Raw genomic sequence first — 20,346 nt, forward strand, 5'->3', positions numbered from 1 at the left:
AATAACTTTCCATTTTTTGAAGGCTTTTTACATTAATGCTTCTAGATTTTCTAGAGCCTATCCAGCATTAATATATTGTGACTTATTTCTTCCCTTTCTTCTATCCTGGCATTATGCCTTGGCAGGCCTGACTGTATTATTTAGGCACCATACACTGCTAAGATTACTGGACCTGTCTACAGGCCCAAAGCCATCATCGTCCATTATCCTTTCCTAATTTTCAGGCTAATTCTAATATACTGTATACTGGCAGAGGAAACAATGTAAGTTATTGCTGAAGCAGATTCATTTTGATACTTAAATCTCACCTGAGAATAAGAAAGATTCTTAAGCAAGATGATTAACCTTCTAGTTTGCTAATGTTTTGTTTGATGCAGCTTTATCTCAGGACTGTGTATTTTGGGGTGATTAATGAACAAATGAATGGGTTTTAAAAATATTTACTTTCTCTTATGTAACTATTTAAAATAACGTCTATCACTTAGAAACTTACATTATTTTTGGTAATTATCAAGCCTGGAATGGCTTAACAGAAATTTAAAATGGAAAACCTGTACATGGTTTGTATATGATTAATTTTGGTTCTGGTTAGAATACTGAAGTGGGGAGTTCTATCATGGTTTAGCAATGGAACTGCTTTATAGTGATGACATTTTGGTGTTTTAATAACTGAATTTACAACTTCTATTATGAAGTACACTTGCATTTTTGTGTACATTTTTCCACCTTAGCAAGCTGCCAATGTAATATCAGATATATTGATAATTTACCAGTTACTTCAGTGCGCGGGCACACTGGTCCATGAGTCAAAGGAGGCTGAGGGCCTGAGCACTGTCCCTGAGTTTTTTTGCTCAAAGCTCATACTCTACCATTTGAACCACAACTCCACTTTCAGTTTTTTGGTTGGTTAGAGATAAGAATCTCACGGACTCTCCTGCCTGGTCAGGCTTTGAATCATGATAATCAGATCTAAGCCTCCTTAGTAGCTAGAATGCTTATAAGCTTATAAGTTTCATGCTTATAAGCATGAAACATTCACATCTTGATTATTTATTTTATACATTTCTTCCAGGCTGGCCTCGGACTATGATATGTGTACCCCTCCCCCATGACAAAGTTTTTTTTTTTATTTTTGGTCTGGGTTTGGGTGCTGTAATCTCTAGCTCAAGGCTAGCGCTCTAACACTTGAGTCACAGAGCCACTTCCGGCATCTTGTGGTTAATTAGAGATAAGAGTCTCACGGACTTTCCTGCCCAGGCTGGCTTTGAACCAGATCTCAGCCTCCTAAGTAGCTAGGATTACAACGTGAGCCACCGGCGCCCGGCTCAAACTTGATTATTTTTTTAAGTTAAGATTTTAATAATATTTTATTTTTTGTCTTGGCTGGCCTCAAACTAGGATACTCCTATCAATGTCTCCAAATAGCTAGGTATGAACCACCACACTTGGCTTTTATTGGTGTTTCTTGGGTTATGTGTGGTAATATTCTCTACTTAGTGAAAGCCTTCTGAAATCTTGTCTTCTATGTTTTTCGGCTGTTGTTATTCTAATTTAAACACATTTTCAAGGAAAAGTTTGAGAAAGGGATAAATTGATATCCGTATGAAAGATAAAGCTTCATTTCCCAATGCAAGTAATTAGTGGTTGCTCAGTCCTCTTCATATCAGATTTTTACTGTTGGACTTTCCATTAAAGAAGACAGATAGAGGGAAATTACTCCCTACTCAGCAATAGTACATAACCATATTAAAGTTTTCTAGTAAAGGGCTTCCACAAACGGGTGAAGATGCAGCGTCTTGTGTGGTAGTGGTGCTGTCGGTTGCTGCGTCCTGGTAATGCAGGCTGAGGCCCCGAGCCCAGAGAAACGCCCTCCACCCTCTGCCCCCAACCCCCCACCCCCGCCCCAGCACGCAAAACCTGGTGTTGATGGGAACCGTTTTCAGCATCCTGCTGGCGACCATCATCCTTATGGTATTTTGTGTCTACAAGCCTATTCATGGTTGGTGACAGCAGAGCAACCTCCGCTGCAAATTTTGGGGAACAGGATAAGAAGTTGTGTTGCGCATGGGCCAGTGGAGATTTGGAATCAGACCTTTTCTACTGAGAAAACTCCTTTGGCCTGGACATTTGGTAAATGCTAAGCTAAGCAATGTAGAAAAACCCAAAACATTTACTAGCAATGATTTTTTCCCCTCTATATTAATTATTGGCTGCAGAGTCCTTAAGAGTAAGACCCAAAGTCGCAAGCTTTGGGTCAAGTTGAACCTTCATGGGAAAGCGTGTGACCCACGAAGGTCTGTGAGACCCACACTAAAGGACTAACCATTAATCTTGAAATAGCAAGAGGAAGCAAGGCATCCCCTGCTTTTGCTTTCTTTGTGAATTAACACACATTTGTAACAGGAGGAGGTTTCATTGTGCATTCTATATATGTGCACAGTGCAATTTGAATAAAACCATCCCCTCTCCTTTATTCCCCTCCCTCCTCCACCAATATTCCCTCACCCCATCTGCTCTGTACTCAGATGCCCCCACTGAAGACAGGATCTTATCAGCTGGTGTTATGAGTGCTGTCTTGGCCTTGAAGGCCGAGTTGGACTAGAAATGCTACAGTTGACCCATTAGAAAAAGTCATCCTACTCAGATTACCTTCATCTCCCTGTACTATATGCTGTCTCTGTAGCCCACCGCCTAAAACTGTGTAGGAGCTGACACTCAGCCTGAGTGGAGGGCTTGGCTGAGAAGGGCACGTTACAAATTTAATCTCAACCTTGAAAATGTTGTTGCTGTTTGCACTGCTGGTAAACGGTATCATTTTCCCCCTGCTGAAAAGATGGTTATTTGTATTTATTAAAAGGTGCTAGATTTAATGTTGTTATAAATCTGAAATGCTTACCTTGTGCTCCAGTCAAACAGAACACTGATGTGAAATAACCCATGAGAGATGTTGTAACTGCCTGAGGTCAGGATTTTGGTCAGAACCCTGTAACATGTAGTTATGTTCAGCATTGTGTGCTTTTGAGCAAAATGTCAATTAAAATTCAAATGAAACCTTAAAAAAAGTTTCGAGTAAAGTTGGGTATGGTGGTGCAGTCATTCAATCCCAGTTCTTGGGAGGCCAAGGAAAGAGGACTATGAGTTTGAGACCAGCTTGGGATGCATAGAAAGAACTTGTTCTAGGAAAAAATATAGATAAATAGATATATAGATATGTATACAAATTTATGTAGAAAACCTCTTTCCCATTGCAAAAATCCTATTTTGATACTACCCCAGTAAAGCTTCCCTCCAATTGGAATGAATAATGAATATAGCATTATTTGTCAACTGTGTACATTTGAAAAAAATTTATACTTATGTACTTAATTGAATGGGTTATAAAGAAAATGTGCCTGTTTGTCATGTAACATTTCACCAAGGAAATTCAACTTCTGTTTGCTAATATCATTCCTACTTGAAGATGAATCATATTATTCAAAGACTTCATTTTAGGACTTTGTATCATCATTGCTGACTTATGTATGACTCCAAAGCTGTGATTACATCTTTCTGCCTTCCTCTGCAGATATGGTCCTTGACCAACAAGTGAGCTCAGGCCAGCTGAATGAAGATGTACGCCACAGGGTCCATGAGGCACTGATGAAGCAGCATCACCACCAGAATCAGAAAAAACTCACAAATAGGATCCCCATTGTTCGCTCCTTTGCTGATATTGGCAAGAAGCAATCAGAACCAAATTCCATGGACAAAAATGGTAAATGTTTCTTTATTCTGTTCTTTATATCTTCTATATGTCTCTGAAAAGTCAAAGTGCCTCTACATCTTTAAAATGTTTAATTTAAAATTGTCTTACGGAAAGTCATACTGTTAGAATTGTTTCTGCTCATATATATGTGCTGTATAGATATCAAGCATCTATGGTAGAAATTTTAATAATTTAAATTTATTGAAAGGTTCATATTGGAATACAAAGAAACTTTATAGCATTTATAGATTAGAATGCTGAAAATATAAATGAAGTTTCTGTTACATCCCAAACAATGTCTGTTCAATAGCTTGGGAAAATAATGCAATGATTCTATTTATGTCTCAGCTAATCTTTTTTATTTAAATGGGTAATTATGACTATTAAAGTGTGATAAAGATAATGATTTAAAGCCAGGCTATGGTGGCTTGTGCCTGAAATCCTAGCTACTCAGGAGCCTGAGATCTGAGGATACCTGTTTGAAGCCTGCCTGGGCAGGAAAGCCTGTGACAATTTTATCTACAACAAACTACCAAAAAAGCTAGAAATTGAGCTATGACTAAGGTCTAGTGTCTGCCTTGACTGGTAAAAAAATTAAGCAAGAGGGTGGGCCCTACTACAGAAACAAATAAACGAACAAAAAGATAATGGTTCCACATTGCCCATTGTCAACAGATTTCATTAGTGATAACTGCTGAAAAGACCCCTCAGTATGTACCTGTGGCTCTACATAGGTTGAGCCTGATTCCTGTTCCTTGTTCTTCATGACTGTTTGCAAAACAATGTCTTCAATGTCTACATTCATTATCGCTTACCTTGTCTCTTATCTTCATATCTTCACAGGCTCACACAGGTGATCAGTATGATTTTCTAGCAATCATGACTTTCTTTGACTTGTCCTTTAGACTATTAATCCTCTGGTGTTTTTTTTTTTCTATGCATTCCTTTAACCTTTCATCATTTACCCTAAAGAAGTTGCTCCTGTTGTTATCCATCTTTGCCATGAGTCTCATGAAAGAAAGTGAAATTACCATGAAGATGATAGGAATTTGTCCTACCAGTTATAAAAACTTTTCTACTTCTAAAAGTTCAAGGTTAATTAAAATTATTTTCAAATGCCTTACTAGAAAGATTGATTTTTACAAATAGACTGTGCACATGTCCTTTCCAAAAGATTTAGAGATGCCTTAAATTCAAATGCAAGAAAATGAATCATTTCTGAACTTTACTTTGTATGGAAATTTTACCATTCTTCACACTATTATATATACACAAACAAATACCAAAGAAATGGTTTAAGTATTAGTGTAGTTTTTTTCAGAATATAGGAATACTGCTGAATAATAATCAACAATATTTTTCTAATGACAAAATTATTTTTGAAAAACTTATTTTTTAATAATTTTCAATAACTAAATGTAATTTTTGTTGTATGGAAGAATTTATAGTTGTACATATATAAAACTCAGTGTGTTACCAAAAGAGTCCATTAGTATATTTATTGATTCCATTGAATAGTCTGAGGGTTAATTTGTAATGAATCAAATAATATATTTTAGATACATTCATATTCTAAATCACAATTTGATTAAAAGTATGTAATGCATACTCTGACAAAATGAAGCTTTTATAATCCAAGAGATGTAAAAGTAGTGATTTTATTATTATTAAGATGCTGGTATTTGGCTTCATAATGTTAAGAACATCACCTTAGACAATTGTTAATTTTGACTGGATATATTTCTTCATGATTCTAAAAATCTTATTAAAATGTATCCATCGACTAATTTCCCAAGAATTAGAGCACATTTTAGAGACATGTACTTTTGTCTGAATTTCTTGAGTCTCACTGGAAATCAGACCAAAAAAATATTCCTATAAGAATGATATGTATTCTTCAAAGAGACAATTATCTTGGATTGTGAACAAGCTAAAATTGTTAGTTCAAATTATGGATATGTTTCCTATTTGAATTTTCACTGCATTTTTTGAGGAAGAAGATGGCTTGGAATTTACTAGATGGACCATTTGTTTCAGGATTATGTAGACCTAGACTCACTGTTACTGATTTTAACTTCGGTTAACTATGTAAGGAGAGACAATTGAATTCTAGCCATAGAATTGTAGCCGTGAATCACAAAGCTGTGCATATTAAGGTTTTCTTAGCGCTTACTTTTTGTCTTATTCAGGAAATGGCTTAGTTTTTCCAAAAAACTAGGAGCGGAGTGATTCTGTTACCATCTGTACAATCAGCCTTTATCTGAACACATACAAATCTTTGCAGGGCATACGTTAGGGTAATAAAAACTTGGAAACACTTATAATAAGATTCATATATCCAATTAAGTAGTGTTGTGGAGTATGCTGTCAGAAGTGGTTTTCTAAGCCTCGGCTTATAACACCTCCTTACGACTCTGTTTTGCTTCCTCACACGCTCTACATAATTATGTGTGCCGAGAATTCTGAAAATATGTATAGACTTCACCAATTTAGAAATAGATCTTCTACCCAGAAGTGAAGAAAAATGCGAAGGACCATTACTAGTAAGGTTCTCAATCTAGTTAGGAACTCTAAAAACTGACAAACTCCAGATCAACAAACAAATTGAAATTCCTAGCCATAAATATCGATGTGACATTGTTTGAAAACATACACCAGTGATTTAAGTCGTTGATATAGCAGAACAGAGCGCTGCAAGAAGGGTTTGAAACGTCCAAAAGAGTAAAAATATGATTCTTCTTATTTGAAAACAAGCTTCTCAGTAAATACCCCACTCGAAAGATTATTTTTTTATGATCACAGAATAAGAGTTTAACAGAATGAGGATTTTCTAGACACTTCACAATAGAAAATATTTTCCTTTCAAAGCTTAAAGGTAGAAACAAGTTCTCTCCTCTTGTTTAATGTGCTTTTGCTTTAGGGGCAAAGCAATTGAAACTGATGGAAAGCAGTTCAGCCTTAGAGAGAGGCACCTCCTCCCTTAATTGACTTGATCCTCCGGTGTGCTACCCTGGTAATACACCCAAGGATCACACATCCCCACACTGCATGTCAAATGTGGATCTTCCACATTTGAAGATTAGACTAAAATGATAGTGTACTTCCTTTCTCTCTCTCTCCCCTCTCCACACTTTTTATTCATACCTTTTAAAAAAGCAATTTGTGATAATTTGCCAATCTCACCTCTAAATATACTTGTTTCCCTTTTCTGTGAGCTTTTCTTTTTTCTTGGTATTCTGTGCATTTCTTCAAGTCTGAGATGCAGGATGCTATGGGTTCACCATGCATTTTTAATACCACATGCTGTGTTTAACTTTCACTTTTCATTAAGCATCAAAACTGTGAGAATTAAATGAATGCCTAGTTCTGATGTTTCAATAGAAAGTGACAGTTACATTTGGCAAAACAATAGAAAAATTACAGAAAAAAACAATATCTACATTGACATTACAACTCTAAATTGGGGTATGGGTAGAAATGCTCAATATTAATATATTAAGAATATTACTGCTATTTCATGAATTAGAAAGATCCGTCTGACAATGAAAAGTAAGGATACTATTAGGTGATCTAGAGAGCAGAGTAAATTAGCATTCATCACTTAGGTCATGCCTCTTCTTACATACTGAGACATCTATTTGTAAAAATACTCTAACGGGCTGGCATGACCATATCTCAGCTTTGCAAGAGGTGTCAGTTGGGTGAATCTCAGTTCCAGGCCAGCCTGGGGAAAAGTTAGCAAGACCTCATCTGGACAAGCTGAGAATGGTGCTACCTGCTTGTAATCTCAGTTTAGCAGGAGTCATGGGTAGGAGAATCATGGTCTATGTCTGGCTTTGGGCATAATGAAATATCTTCTGAGAAATAACTACAGAAAAAAAGGACTAATTATGTGAGTGGTAGAGTGTCTCATGCTTGTCAGTGCCTGGAACTACAAAAATGTATTATAAAATTTTATTACTCATTTAAAACATTATAAAATGTTATTACTCTTCTGATAACATGTTTTTGACAATAATTTGTGATTCTTAGTTTCCTTAGGTGTAGTATACCTTCATTCCACTGTGTTTACTAGCCATGTCTAATTCTGCTTCTTTCTTCATGATCTTTCCTCTCCTGCCCAATCACAGTATTTCCTAGTTGTTCACCTTATTTAGAATCTCGAAAGGAGTTACAGAATTGAAATTGTCTAATGTATTGATCAAAGCCACAGTCACTGGAGAGCATTTAGATTTGGAGGGATGTTATATGTATTAACTCTTTAGATCTGGGTAGATTGTAGCCCTTGTAACAACTTTCATATATGTATCATGAATGATATTTTCCTATGATTTTGGAAATCTGGTTTATTGCCTTTCAGTCATTTCTTTTACAAATACTATACTCATTATTTCCAGATGTCTATATATTTAGCTATTTATATCTTTTCTTATTTTTAAATACTATGGTCATATCAATAAGATACCCAAAGTATAATACTTATCTTTAATAATGTTCTACTTTTGATAAGAAAAATATAAAGCTAGGATATTATTTCTTAGAACTGCATGAGAGAAAGCATATTAAAAGATTCATGTAAATAAAAGAACTGTATTGCTATAAGAAAATTCAGGTAATATTGATTATTGAGACAATTAATGTGTCTGTTCAAAAGCTGTGCTGCTAGTATGAGTTTTGGGAAAACAAGACCACCTTTTAATAGCAAACATGTTTCTAAGAAGATGCATTTAACTGGTATTCTTTTATATCACAATAATTATTTTCAGGCATGCTAATTTTTCTTCAAGTTTAATTACGTGCATACGTTTTTATTATTTTGATGTGTAGACCACCTAATTAACACTTTCTAAGTATTGAACCCTTCTTTCTTCATGTTTTCTACTTCCATAAATAAATGTATTGTTACACATGTTTGTAACTTTGTCATTCATCTTTATATCTCTTTATTTTGCTCTGTCTTGTGTCTGTCTCTAACAGGCTCATCTCATCTCTGTACCTCCCTCATCTCCTTCCCTTTGGGTACTCTAAATGCGTTGAAGGTTTCTGAGGTAGTGTAAACCAGCTTGGTCTCTAGGTTAATAGTAATGTGCCTTCATGTCTTTATCCCAGTTTCCTTCTTGTACATGCCTTACAGTGGATCAGTCGTGGCAAAAAGGATTCAACAGTGCACTAAATTATTCTATTGACTTGAAATTGGCCAAAGGAAAATTTAAAACCTGCTATTTTACAATACTTACAATTTACTTGAAGAAGATTATAGGTAAAGATTGAAGCAAACGGATATAGTACTCAACATACTTTTGAGAACATATTTATACTTGTCTTTTAGAACAGGGCACTTTAATGATACTGATATGACTTCAAGTCATTAGTGAGCATTACAAAGTAATCTCAGTCCCCTTACTCCGCTGCCTCATTAAAATAACTTGTCGTGAAGGAAATGACTATGACACGGGTATGACAAGTGGAAAATAAGTTTCCATTCTCTAGTTAGTGGTTGCTGAAATGACTGGCAATTTTTTCCCATGTCTTTTATAATTTTCCCTATAATACCTTTTCATATGATTACTACATCAAGGACTAGAGGAAAAATTAAATTCCATGACTTGAAGAAAATTAAGCAGGTACAAATATAAGTACTGCATGATAGGGACTTTGCGTGATAAGAAACAACTAATTGTGTTAATTTTATATTAAAATGAAGACTTCTTAGTTCAACAGATCAAAAGTAAGCACATATGATGAATAAAAAGGATGATAAGCTAGGCACTTGTGGCTTATGCCACATAGCTACTCAGGAAGCTGAGAGCCAAATGTCACAGTTCAAAACCAACCTGGGCAGAAAAGACTTTGAGACTCTCATCTCCAATTAAGCACGAGAGAGAGAGAGAGAGAGAGAGAGAGAGAGAGAGAGAGAGAGAAGAGAGAGAGAGACATGAGCCGGCCACTGGTGGCTCAGGCCTGTAATCCTAGCTACTCTGGAAGCTGAGATCTAATGATCTCAGTTCAAAGCAGCCCAGGCAGGAAAGATTGTAATCTCCAGTAAACCAACAGAAAATCAGAAGTGATGCTGTGGCTCTAGTGGTAGAACATGTGCCTTGAGTTGAAGAGCTCAGAGACAGCACCCAGGACCAGATTTCAAGCCAAACGGATAGAAGAAGAAGAAGAAAAAAGGATGGTATTAGATTTCTTCAAATGTTTACATTTAAATAGTCACACACAGACACAACAGTTAATATTAATGATACCCACTTTTCATCAGTTGAATAGTTTGCCTTAAAGATGACAAAGTTACCAAGTTAATAAAATTTTCCAGTCATTTTTAGGCTTCAAAACTACTTACATATTAAAATTCCAAAGGTAATTAAACATGACAAAGATTCACATTTAAGAAATATTAATATGGGCAGTGACCACTGGACAAAGTGAAAGTAATAAATAGGAAAAGCTTTTCTCTTTGGAAGCATGATAACTTACTGATAAAAAATCATCACAAAAAGTAGCCTACCACAATATGTGAATGGTAAAGTTCACCCTAGACTAGTGTTGGTCAATTCTTTTCCTATATAATCAAAACCAAATTTGTAAGTTTGATTCTTAAATAATATCTATACATTTTCTAGTACCCTGCCAGATAATTGCAACTATTTTGAAGATATTCTTATCTAATGTATATTATTTCATTTTTAAGAAATCCATGTATTTTTTTAGAAATAGTGCTAAAGTTTGAAATTATCTTTAAAATTTGCAAGACTTTATATATATATATATATATATATGCTACTCCAAAATGTCATAATATATAATTTGTGGTTATATCTATATGTCAGAGGCCAGTAGTTTTATCCTTCTTTTTTTCTGTATTGGCATGTATTCTAAGAACATGTCAAGAATCTAGAATTAGCCATCAAGTTATCCTCTATTTAATTCCTAAATATTCTGAACTAGGTCATTACCAATATGACTTAAAATATTCACTAAGAACATTTCCTATGTCACTTCCTGAATATCAAATTTATAAAATAATATCTTTATTATCTTGAAACAAGAATAGCATAGGACAGCAAATCTCAAATTATCTAAATATAATTATAATGTATGCAACTGTTCTATTAAATATTAAGGTTATTTACAAGAGAAATACAAATGCCAATGTTTTAAACAGACCTGACCTGAAGTTAATTTCTGAAATTTTCTCTTTTAAGTATATAAATGAATGTGGAATATATACTCATTTTCTGCTAATTTCAAGTACCAGTATTTTCTCTGTTTGGTTCAATCATATGAAAGTTGATAATTTTGTACTGGGTTGACTCTTTTTTTAATATGTTTGATTACAGAATTAAATGATTATTTTTATACAGTTTTATGCCACATAAAATATAATATTGTAAGAAAGCAGATACATGCTTGTGTAATTTTTCCATGGCTTTAATTTCACCACTCAATTTTACAGAACATTCAATAAATTTAGGTTTAAATATAACTGATGAAATATGAGAAAATGATGTGAAACTGGTGATTGAAGACATCTGTTAGTAGCACAAATGCATTCTGTAAAAGGTTTGTTAAAATTATGGTTATTATTTTGAGAATGGCTGCTAATGATCTGTGCACAGTCATAGCTGCACATTACAGGTAGAAATGGGAGAATGTCAAGGTCTAACCAGATTGTCTGACCTTTCTCTGGAGGCTGAAAATCACCACAAAGTCTTTGATAATCAGAATTTGAAGAGAATTTGCATTAAAAATAATTTTATTTTCATCTTCACCAAAAATACCTTCTTTTTACTGTTTTTAGTAAATGAGGAAAAGTATTTAAAGACTAGGCTTAGAAGAATCTTAAATCTTTCTTGCACTAGAACAATTTGAAACAATAAAAATTGTATCTATTGGTAAAGTACCCTAATCAGAGAGGTATAATTATTCTTAAGGCAAAATTATATATGTAGTAGCACCTGAAAGTAAATAATTAGTGTTGATTGTCACTGGTGATTTCTAGGTAGCAAAGAATAAGGGAATAGTCAGGGGAGAATTTGAGGAATTAAAAATCACTATAGGTCGTTAGACAAGTTCAAAGACTGTGGAAGTTGGAGAAGATGAAAATAAAGGTGAACATTTAGTAAAAGTGTAATTTAGTAGAAAAGAGCAAAGCAAGTAGTTCTTATATCCAAGATTAATAGGAATAAAACAGGATTTTGAAGTCACTGAGCAAGAATGTAAATATATATGAACATCATGTAGGAATGTAAAAACATATTATAGTTAAGGCGTCAAGGTTCGGTTGCCATTATTTCACAGCAAAAGTAGTATGTGAAGATGAAGAGGATAGGAATATGTTTACAATTAATTACCTCTGGTTAAATTTTTGTCTCTTGATTACTACCTATGGATAAATCTCAGATAACTTGTGATGTCAAAGAATATTTCATAGTGACAATGGACTTTAACCTTCTGTCCATTGTTAAACTCTAGCTTTATAATTCACTTACTTATCCAAATAATATTAGCTCTCCATTAATATTATCTTACCTAAAATGAAGACAAAACTACAAAATAACTAAGTTTTGGTTAGTGTTAATGGAAAACAAATACAACTCAATTTTATTGATTTTATTCTCATGTCCCAGATAAATACTACATGTCTCTGTAAATGAATAGTCATCATTATAAAAATCATATTTATAATGTTTACATTGTGAAATAATATGTTTCTAGTTTAAACTAATAAATCAAGCTTTCAAAGTTATTGCCAAAAATACTTAGTAGTTTCGGTTTTTAAATACAAAAGAATCTAAAAATATGCCAAGTAATTTTCAGACAAACATGCTTTTCATGTTTTAAATTCTTCAGTGTAAGCTAAAATTTTCTATCTATGCACTTTTATTTGTCCATTTATTTTGGTTGACATTTAGAAAGCAGTGATGTTTAAAAGTGATGGTTAGATTTAGATAAGCTAACATTTAGTTTAAATTTGCTTGACTGATATCTCCTACTTCTATCTGTAACCAATAAGAATTTTTATATTGATATATATCTATTTATATTGACCTTTCACGCTTACAATAAAGTCATGTAAATTATGTTAGTCTAGTCTATTTCATATTTCACTCACTATGTCTAGAACTATATAAGTAATTGTTTGTATTCTGTAATAACAATCTCTTTCAGCAGGTCAGGTTGTTTCTCCTCAGTCGGCTCCAGCCTGTGTTGAAAATAAAAATGATGTTAGCAGAGAAAACAGCACAGTTGACTTTAGCAAGGTAAGCTTTTCTCTCTCCTAAGTAACTGCTAAATTACTACCTGAAATTACTATCTATTCTAAGAGGTGCTGACACAATTATTTTGGAGGCACTCCTTTCATTTCTTAGTTGAAGGTTAACATTGTTAGAGATAATGTTTAGCATTGAGTATATATGTAATGTTTTGTTTACTTAAAAAAACCAAACATGCATGTTATATGCATAATCTTCAGGATTCAGCCACTTGACATGATGTATTTCTTCCAACAAAATCAACTGGGCTTTACAAGGAATTTAACCTCTTGTTAGAAAAATACTGATTTTTTTTTCTCAGAATCACTTTCCTGTTGTTTGTTGAAAACCGAATCGTACAATAGAAAACTTTGTATTCATCATAATTTAGTGTAAGGAAATCTTACAGGTACATAATAAAACAGTGGAATTTTGAATGACAACATGCTATGCACTAAGTTAAGGGATACTTCTGGTTGGAGACAATCTAAATGAAAAACGTTATTTGATGAATCCTAAGAAAATAATGAGTTAGTGAAAATAATGTAATTTTGGTTAGCAAATTCCTGTCATTGAATATTAGCTATGGCAAACTAGCAATGAAATTTCCATATGTACTAAAAATGAGGAGAAGGAACAAGCTTATCTGAGTGGCTGAAACAGCAGTAGTAACTCAGATAAAGCTGGCAATGAATGGGCGGAGGTGGGGGTGGGGAGGTGGGGATGGGAGGCAGCCTGAGGAAATAGTCTAAGTTTCTGAAAAGACTAATAGTGATCAGCTCCTTGGGTTTGTTTCAGCATCCCTGTGAATGCCTAAATGATGTAGGTGTAGTTCTGTGCATGCTCTCCCTCTGGTGCTTAATGGAGTCTCCTGGGAGCATGGTGTACCAGCTTAAGTCTGTTAATTATGCGTGCAGGGACTGGGAGGCCAGCAAAAAGGGCATACTAGTCCATGTGGGATGAAACAAAGGCATGAAAAAGGACCTCAACACCAGCAAGAGAGAGAGGTGAGGGCATCCTCGGGCTCTGTTTTTACAGTGATTCCAAGCTCATTTCACTGCAGGAAGCATGTGACTCAAATATTAAACCAGCTCAATTCCATCTGCCACTCTACACACTATCTTTTCAAAGCATCACATCTTCATTCATCTGCAGTTGGAATAAAATTGTCACAAACTGTCATGCATTTAATTTCTGTTTCCCTTAATTTGAAACCATTTCTTGAAAGTAATGACATTAAAAAGTTGGCTATTTATGAGTACATTAACAGTATAACAAGGGCATATTTAACATTCTCAAAAAGCAGTGATTATAAACTACATGGCTCATCTTTTCAAATAAACTTTCTTTTATTTTTGTTTAAATTAATATAACCCTTACATGATGAATCTTGTATCTCTACATCATTATTTTTTGCGTGGAACTTATCTTTGCAGACTTCAAAACACTTACTCACAAAGGAAAGAATGTGAAGCTTGTGAATTATCCCATCTTGGACAAGTTCTCTAAATCTCTGTCCTCTTATGAACAAAATAAAAATACCAATGTATGTTTATAGTTTTGTTATAAGGATTCAATAAAGTAATATAGAGAGATTCTGACAGAGTGCAAAGCATATTATAACTACTTAATAAAAGGTGGAGATTAATGTTGTTGCTATTATTATTATTATCAAAATAAATACCAAACTAAGGGCTGAAAGTGAAGCTCAGCAATACGTATCTAGCATGTGTGAGGCTTTGGGTTCAAACCCTCGTGCTACCAAAAGACCTAAAAAACTCATATATACTAAACCAGAACTTAATGCTTTGATCTCTACCGAATCTTTAGTGCTTTAAATAGTACTTGACATATACTTGTTGAGTGAGTCTTTTTCACCATGTGACTTGATTTTATATTCTTTCTACCTTAAATATACATATTTTTAACACTTGCAATGGATAGACCAATCAGACTTCGCTCTTTAAAGAATGATTTAGAATATAATATTAGTTTTCAAGTATTAGCTCTTCTTTTCAGGCTTCAAAAAGGAGAAGTATCAAAATAATACATTACTCTTGTTTTTTAAACTGGCAGTGGAAATTGGCTGTATTATCTCACTCATGTTTCTTATATTTCAAATGACCCAAAGAAGGCATCACAGAATTTTCTGCATAGAAATAATTTTCCTCTTTATGTGTCTGTAGTGTGTGAAGCATATATAAAGAGCTGAATTATTAAATTCTAGAATGTAGAAAATATTAGACATTTCCTTATTTCCTCAGTGAAAAAGCTGAATCCAGGCTCAAGGTCACTGGTTAGTGTCAAAACACCATTTGTTCCCAGAGAATCTCTCTTCATTTTATGTGGTCTTTCTAAAATAAAGCATTATTAAGTAGCTGTACAAAGAGGTTACAATGAAGTTTTGTATGCTTTCTGTAATGGGTGTAAGACCTTAAGCATTTCCCCTACAAATCCACTTATTTTTCCTTAGATGTTCAGTGCACGGTTTCTACAGTTATTTCCAGTTCCTTGGTGGTCTTGAATGGCAATGGCCCATTTTAATACAGCTTAGACCCATATGCCCAGAATAATGTGTCTTCCTCCTGAGTATAAATAATCCAGATATAAAGGATGGAGTTTGATTCCTTCCAGGTCCTGCTCAGAATTCCAAGGTTTCTTTCTGACCATTTCAAGGGTTTGAGATAAATTGAGGATGGTCTTAGAAATATATTTCAACCTAGATCCTAAGAACTCTTCTTAGGTAGCCATAGTTTCATGTGGTTCTTAAACAGGATCTTTTGTTATTTTTGCAAATTATGTACTAATAATATAAAAATACAAGGATACAACACAATATAAAATGCATGGGAAAATACATAAGAAATGATAATATAATTAAACAATGAACTATATAATCTTTCACCCACTAAAAATATGGCTACTCTAAGAATAATATAATGTAACAAATGTAATATAGTTACTATCACCAGATGTACATTGTATGTGAATAGTTTAAATCAAAATTTAATTTGGTGATCCTGAAGTCAAATCTATACACTTTAATCCCTTTTCTAAGTAACAGGTATCAATTATATATTAGATTTCATGTAATTAAAAATAATGTTTAAGGGTGTAATTTTTGTTGTTGTTGTTGTTGTTGGTTGTGAGAGCTGAACTTTTGGCCTGGGCACTGTCCCTTAGCTCTTTAGCACAAGGCTAGTGCCCTACCACTTGAGCCACAACCCCACTAATGGCTTTTTTCTGCTTATGTGGTGCTGAGGAATCAAACCCAGGGCCTCATGCATATGAGGAAAGCACTCCACCACTGAGCCACCTTCCTAGCCCTAAGGGTATAATTTTTGTATAAACTATCTTAATATATCATGTATACCTTAAATTAATAGAATTTCATCTTAAAACAGTTAATTTTATATTTGTGACTGCCTTGAGGAACAAATTTTTGTAGGTAAAACTATATTGAGAAATAAGTTTAAAGAAAGTTTTCTGGGTAAAATTTAAACAGTATATATGAACATAACTCATACTGATTGCTAATTTTACATCTTCTTATTTGAAATTTTGCCTTAATGTATTATTATTGTGTCATTGTTGTTTACATTGGGAGAAAAAACTGAAATTTAATTCTTTTAGGTCCTGAAAAACCTAGGAAAATTTATTACCTTTTTCTCACAGTATTAATATTGAGTGGAAAAATATCTTCCTGGAAAATTTTGTATTATGACAAAAGTATAAAGTATTATTATATAAAGTATACATTTTCAGTGTGTACATTTTGTCTAGCTAAAAATAAATTAAAAATACCATAATAAATACTATGAAATTAACCTACCCTATAAAAATCAATAAGTTAGAGTCCACAAAAGCAAAATATTTATCACATAATTTTCAGTAGTCATGCTTTATGAGTTTGAAAATTTATATTTGCAGGGTAAAATGTTGGAATTTATATTTGTGAAATATTTCTTACTATAGATAGTTTTACTTTGCTAAATCATTCTTCCTTTTAAAAAATAAAATAGCATCTCTAGATTTTTATAAAGTACTGTATTTTGTTATTATTAATTTTGTCATTTTGTGCTTAGGGCTAATGATCAAATCTACATTCTGCCACACACTAAGGAGTTGCTCTATAACTGAGCTAAAACCCTTGGATTTTGTGTTTTTAGTGCACATAAAGAGTAGTTTATTGTATGTGTTCCAAATAGATGCACTGAAGTCTAAATTTCAGAAGCAATGTTTTTTATATAGTTGCTAGTAAGGATTTCCTAAGTTACTTACTCTGAGAAGTTTGAAATTCTATTAATTTAAAATTCTTAGTACAAATATTCTCAAAAATTTTAACTTGTAAAAAATTAATGTTGCCTAAAAATATCTTTTTAGCCTCACCCTTATTTGCTAGAGCTTTTTTCTCTCTCTTCAATCTATTCACACTTTGATCTTTGGTCTCCATTTCTTTAACAAAAGAGCATAAAACTAATTATTAGAACAGATAAACTGCCATTCTCCACAGAAAGCAACTCAAATAAATTAGAAAGAATATATAGTCCTTGGGAATTTGACTTTAAAAATTACAGCTTGGTTTCCATTGAAACCTCATTCATACAATTGACATTTATTTTTTAAAAATTATTTTTCAGGTGTTACCCTTTACCCTTCATTTTTTTCTTGTTGGTGATCACTTTTATTTTCATTCATCTCAACCAGAGACATCTCATATTATAAATTAAATATAGTTCTTCAGCAATGCTAAATGCTAATGTTTGTTTTTTTTTGGTCAGTCATGGGGCTTGAACTCTGGGCCTAGGCACTGTCCCTCAGCTCTTCAGCTCAAGGCGAGCGCTCTACCATTTGAGCTACAGCACCACTTCTGAAATGCTAATGTTTTAATGCTTGTTTTCTCTGCTTTGGCATATCTAAATTCTATGATGAATACTAAATTTGAAAAAAGTATAAAATACAAAAACATAAAACAATTAGAATAATAATGATTAAAGGATTCATAATTTATGCTATAAGAAGGAGCACAATTATTTTTCAAGGACTGTACCTATATTTTGAATGTTAAATAGTGGAAATTTTGGATTATGGTAATCCAAAATAAAACACTAAATTTTTAACAAATGCTAATTATTGTTGAAGCTAAAATTATTGTTAGTAAAAATAGATGTTATTTTTACTTTTCCTAATTAAGCAAATATACAAAGCTAAAAGGTTTATTCTCCTTCAAAATCTCAAGCTTGATTTTGAAGGAGCATCTAAAAAAATAATGAAGAGAAAAAGTAGAACTTTCAGCTTATTGATTGCAAAGTAACTTATAAGAACAAAGTTATAGTCAGGTGCTGGTGGCTTACTCCTGTAATCCTATCTACTCAGGAGGCTGAGGTCTGAGGAATTGCTGTTCAAAGCCAGCCTGGGCAGGAAAGTCCATGAGACTCTTATCTCCAATAAAAACCATTAGAAAACCGGAAGTGGTGCTGTGGCTCAAGGGGTAGAGTGCTAGCCTTGAACTGAAGAGTTTAGGGAGAGCACTCAGGCCTAGAGTTCAAGCCCCATGACTGACAAAAAGAAGAAAAAATAAATAAAGTTACAGAAATAGGAGCAAATGACATGCTTAATTATGTGTATTGTTGAAACCATACAAATGTTATGTGAGACTTTGACTTACCAAAAAAAACCAATTCTGGCTTACTTTATTTACTTCTGATACTCATAGGTTGATCTGCATTTTATGAAAAAGATTCCACCAGGTGCTGAAGCTTCAAACATCTTAGTTGGAGAACTGGAGTTTTTAGACCGAACCGTAGTTTCATTTGTCAGGTTGTCTCCAGCTGTCTTGATTCAAGGACTAGCTGAAGTGCCAATCCCAACCAGGTAAAATGTATCAGAACATCTTTTTATATCTTCTTATGGAAAATGGCGAGCATTAAATATGATTTCCTGTGACAGCTTTGTCTAGAAATGAATGTGTCATATATAAGTCTGCGTATTGCTTATAGAAGAGGGTCAGGGGAAAGCTCCAAAAATGAAAAATAAAGTGTTCTTTACTGACTTCTTCTCAAATGCCTATGTTTTATTTTAGGTATGTTTAACTATTTAAATATTTCCAGGTCCTTGGTCTACATAAACAAAGAAATCCTATTTTACATTTTATGAAATATTAGTGGTTGTGTGGCTTTTCTCAAATGATGGCATTATGTACTTAAGAAAGAAAAGAGTTGTAGATAAGCAAAGTCAAATCACGATGATCCAGGTTTGGCTTATGTTTGAATGAGTGGATGGGCTTTGAAAATGCATGGGCGTTTTGTGGTAGAGATCCATATTCGTCAGTTGTTAGGGGTTGTCACCTCGCTCACACAGATGGGGTCTGGAGAATCACTACTAGTAATTGCATGATGGTTGAATCTGATTTAATTTGATTAACTTGATATACTTGAACTTATTCATTTAACTATACATGAATACACATGATTCATATTTTTGTTTATCCCTATTTTATAAATAGTCTGCCAATCAATAAAATTGTGGTAATATAGAAAAGAAAAAAATCCGGAATATTGAGTTTGGCATGTTAAGTTTTAACCATATTAAGTTTGGTCTTGCTTCCTTCATTACTGACATCATCAAATATGATAAACGTGCCCTCTTTTTGTCCCCACAATCATGATATATCTACCTAGGACCCTATTTTCCACATGATCACGCCCTCTGATGCTGTGGCTGGCTAAGAAGATGTTCATTTAACTCTTCTTCCAAACATTGAATGCCTTATCTAAATTAAAGGGGATAAAAACTGCAGAGGTTTTAGCAACTGGGTGTCTAAAATGTTTCTTCTTAAAAACTATGGTGCTAACTCAAACAGCAAATACTATCACTTCATGCTTTTATTATAGATAAGATATTCCAGAAATAGGAACATTCCAGCCCGTGGAGTTTTCATTTTATAAGGGTTATAGCTGACTCAAATGGATTCAGGGTTGGGCCACCTCTTTCTGACTTTGGCTTGAAGGAGACAGCTAATTAACCTTCAGGTTATCTGTTTAGCCTATTTGATGGCTAGTAAATTTTCTGATAAATACCAAGTTTTAGGTAAAAATGAGAATGGATTTATTGAGTGCCTGAGTGTTGCCTCTAACTATGATTAAGGCACTACTTTTTTAGGTAAAAACTTTAACCAGGAATCTAGGATTCATATTTAAGATGATGTCATATTTACTAATTGTAAAGAAACTATTTCAGCAGTTTAAGATTTCCTCTGAGTTATCCCAGCAGTTACTATTACTCCACTATTAGAGGGTGTCTTATGAACAGTAATGAAGGCTACTAACGGCAGTGATAGCCCCTGTA

The 20,346-nt window shown here is 33.6% G+C and overlaps 1 protein-coding gene across 5 annotated transcripts in view; it reads left to right on the top strand.

Annotated features, from left to right (window-relative positions):
* Slc4a10 (solute carrier family 4, sodium bicarbonate transporter, member 10) overlaps positions 1-20,346 on the top strand; it is a 287,203-nt gene that overhangs the window by 187,767 nt on the left and 79,090 nt on the right. For 2 of the 5 annotated variants that reach the window (XM_013027655.1, XM_013027662.1), the window contains exons 6-8: positions 3,566-3,754; positions 12,920-13,008; positions 18,716-18,873. In XM_013027655.1, the coding sequence (XP_012883109.1) occupies positions 3,566-3,754; positions 12,920-13,008; positions 18,716-18,873 (436 nt within the window). Of the gene's footprint in view, positions 1-3,565; positions 3,755-12,916; positions 13,009-13,916; positions 14,007-18,715; positions 18,874-20,346 lie in introns of all 5 variants that reach the window. The other 3 variants (XM_013027633.1, XM_013027641.1, XM_013027648.1) reach the window with 3 other exon arrangements.

This window comes from Dipodomys ordii, unplaced genomic scaffold, assembly GCF_000151885.1.
Source record: "Dipodomys ordii isolate 6190 unplaced genomic scaffold, Dord_2.0 Scaffold5, whole genome shotgun sequence".
In the NCBI taxonomy this organism is placed as follows: Eukaryota; Metazoa; Chordata; class Mammalia; order Rodentia; family Heteromyidae; genus Dipodomys; species Dipodomys ordii.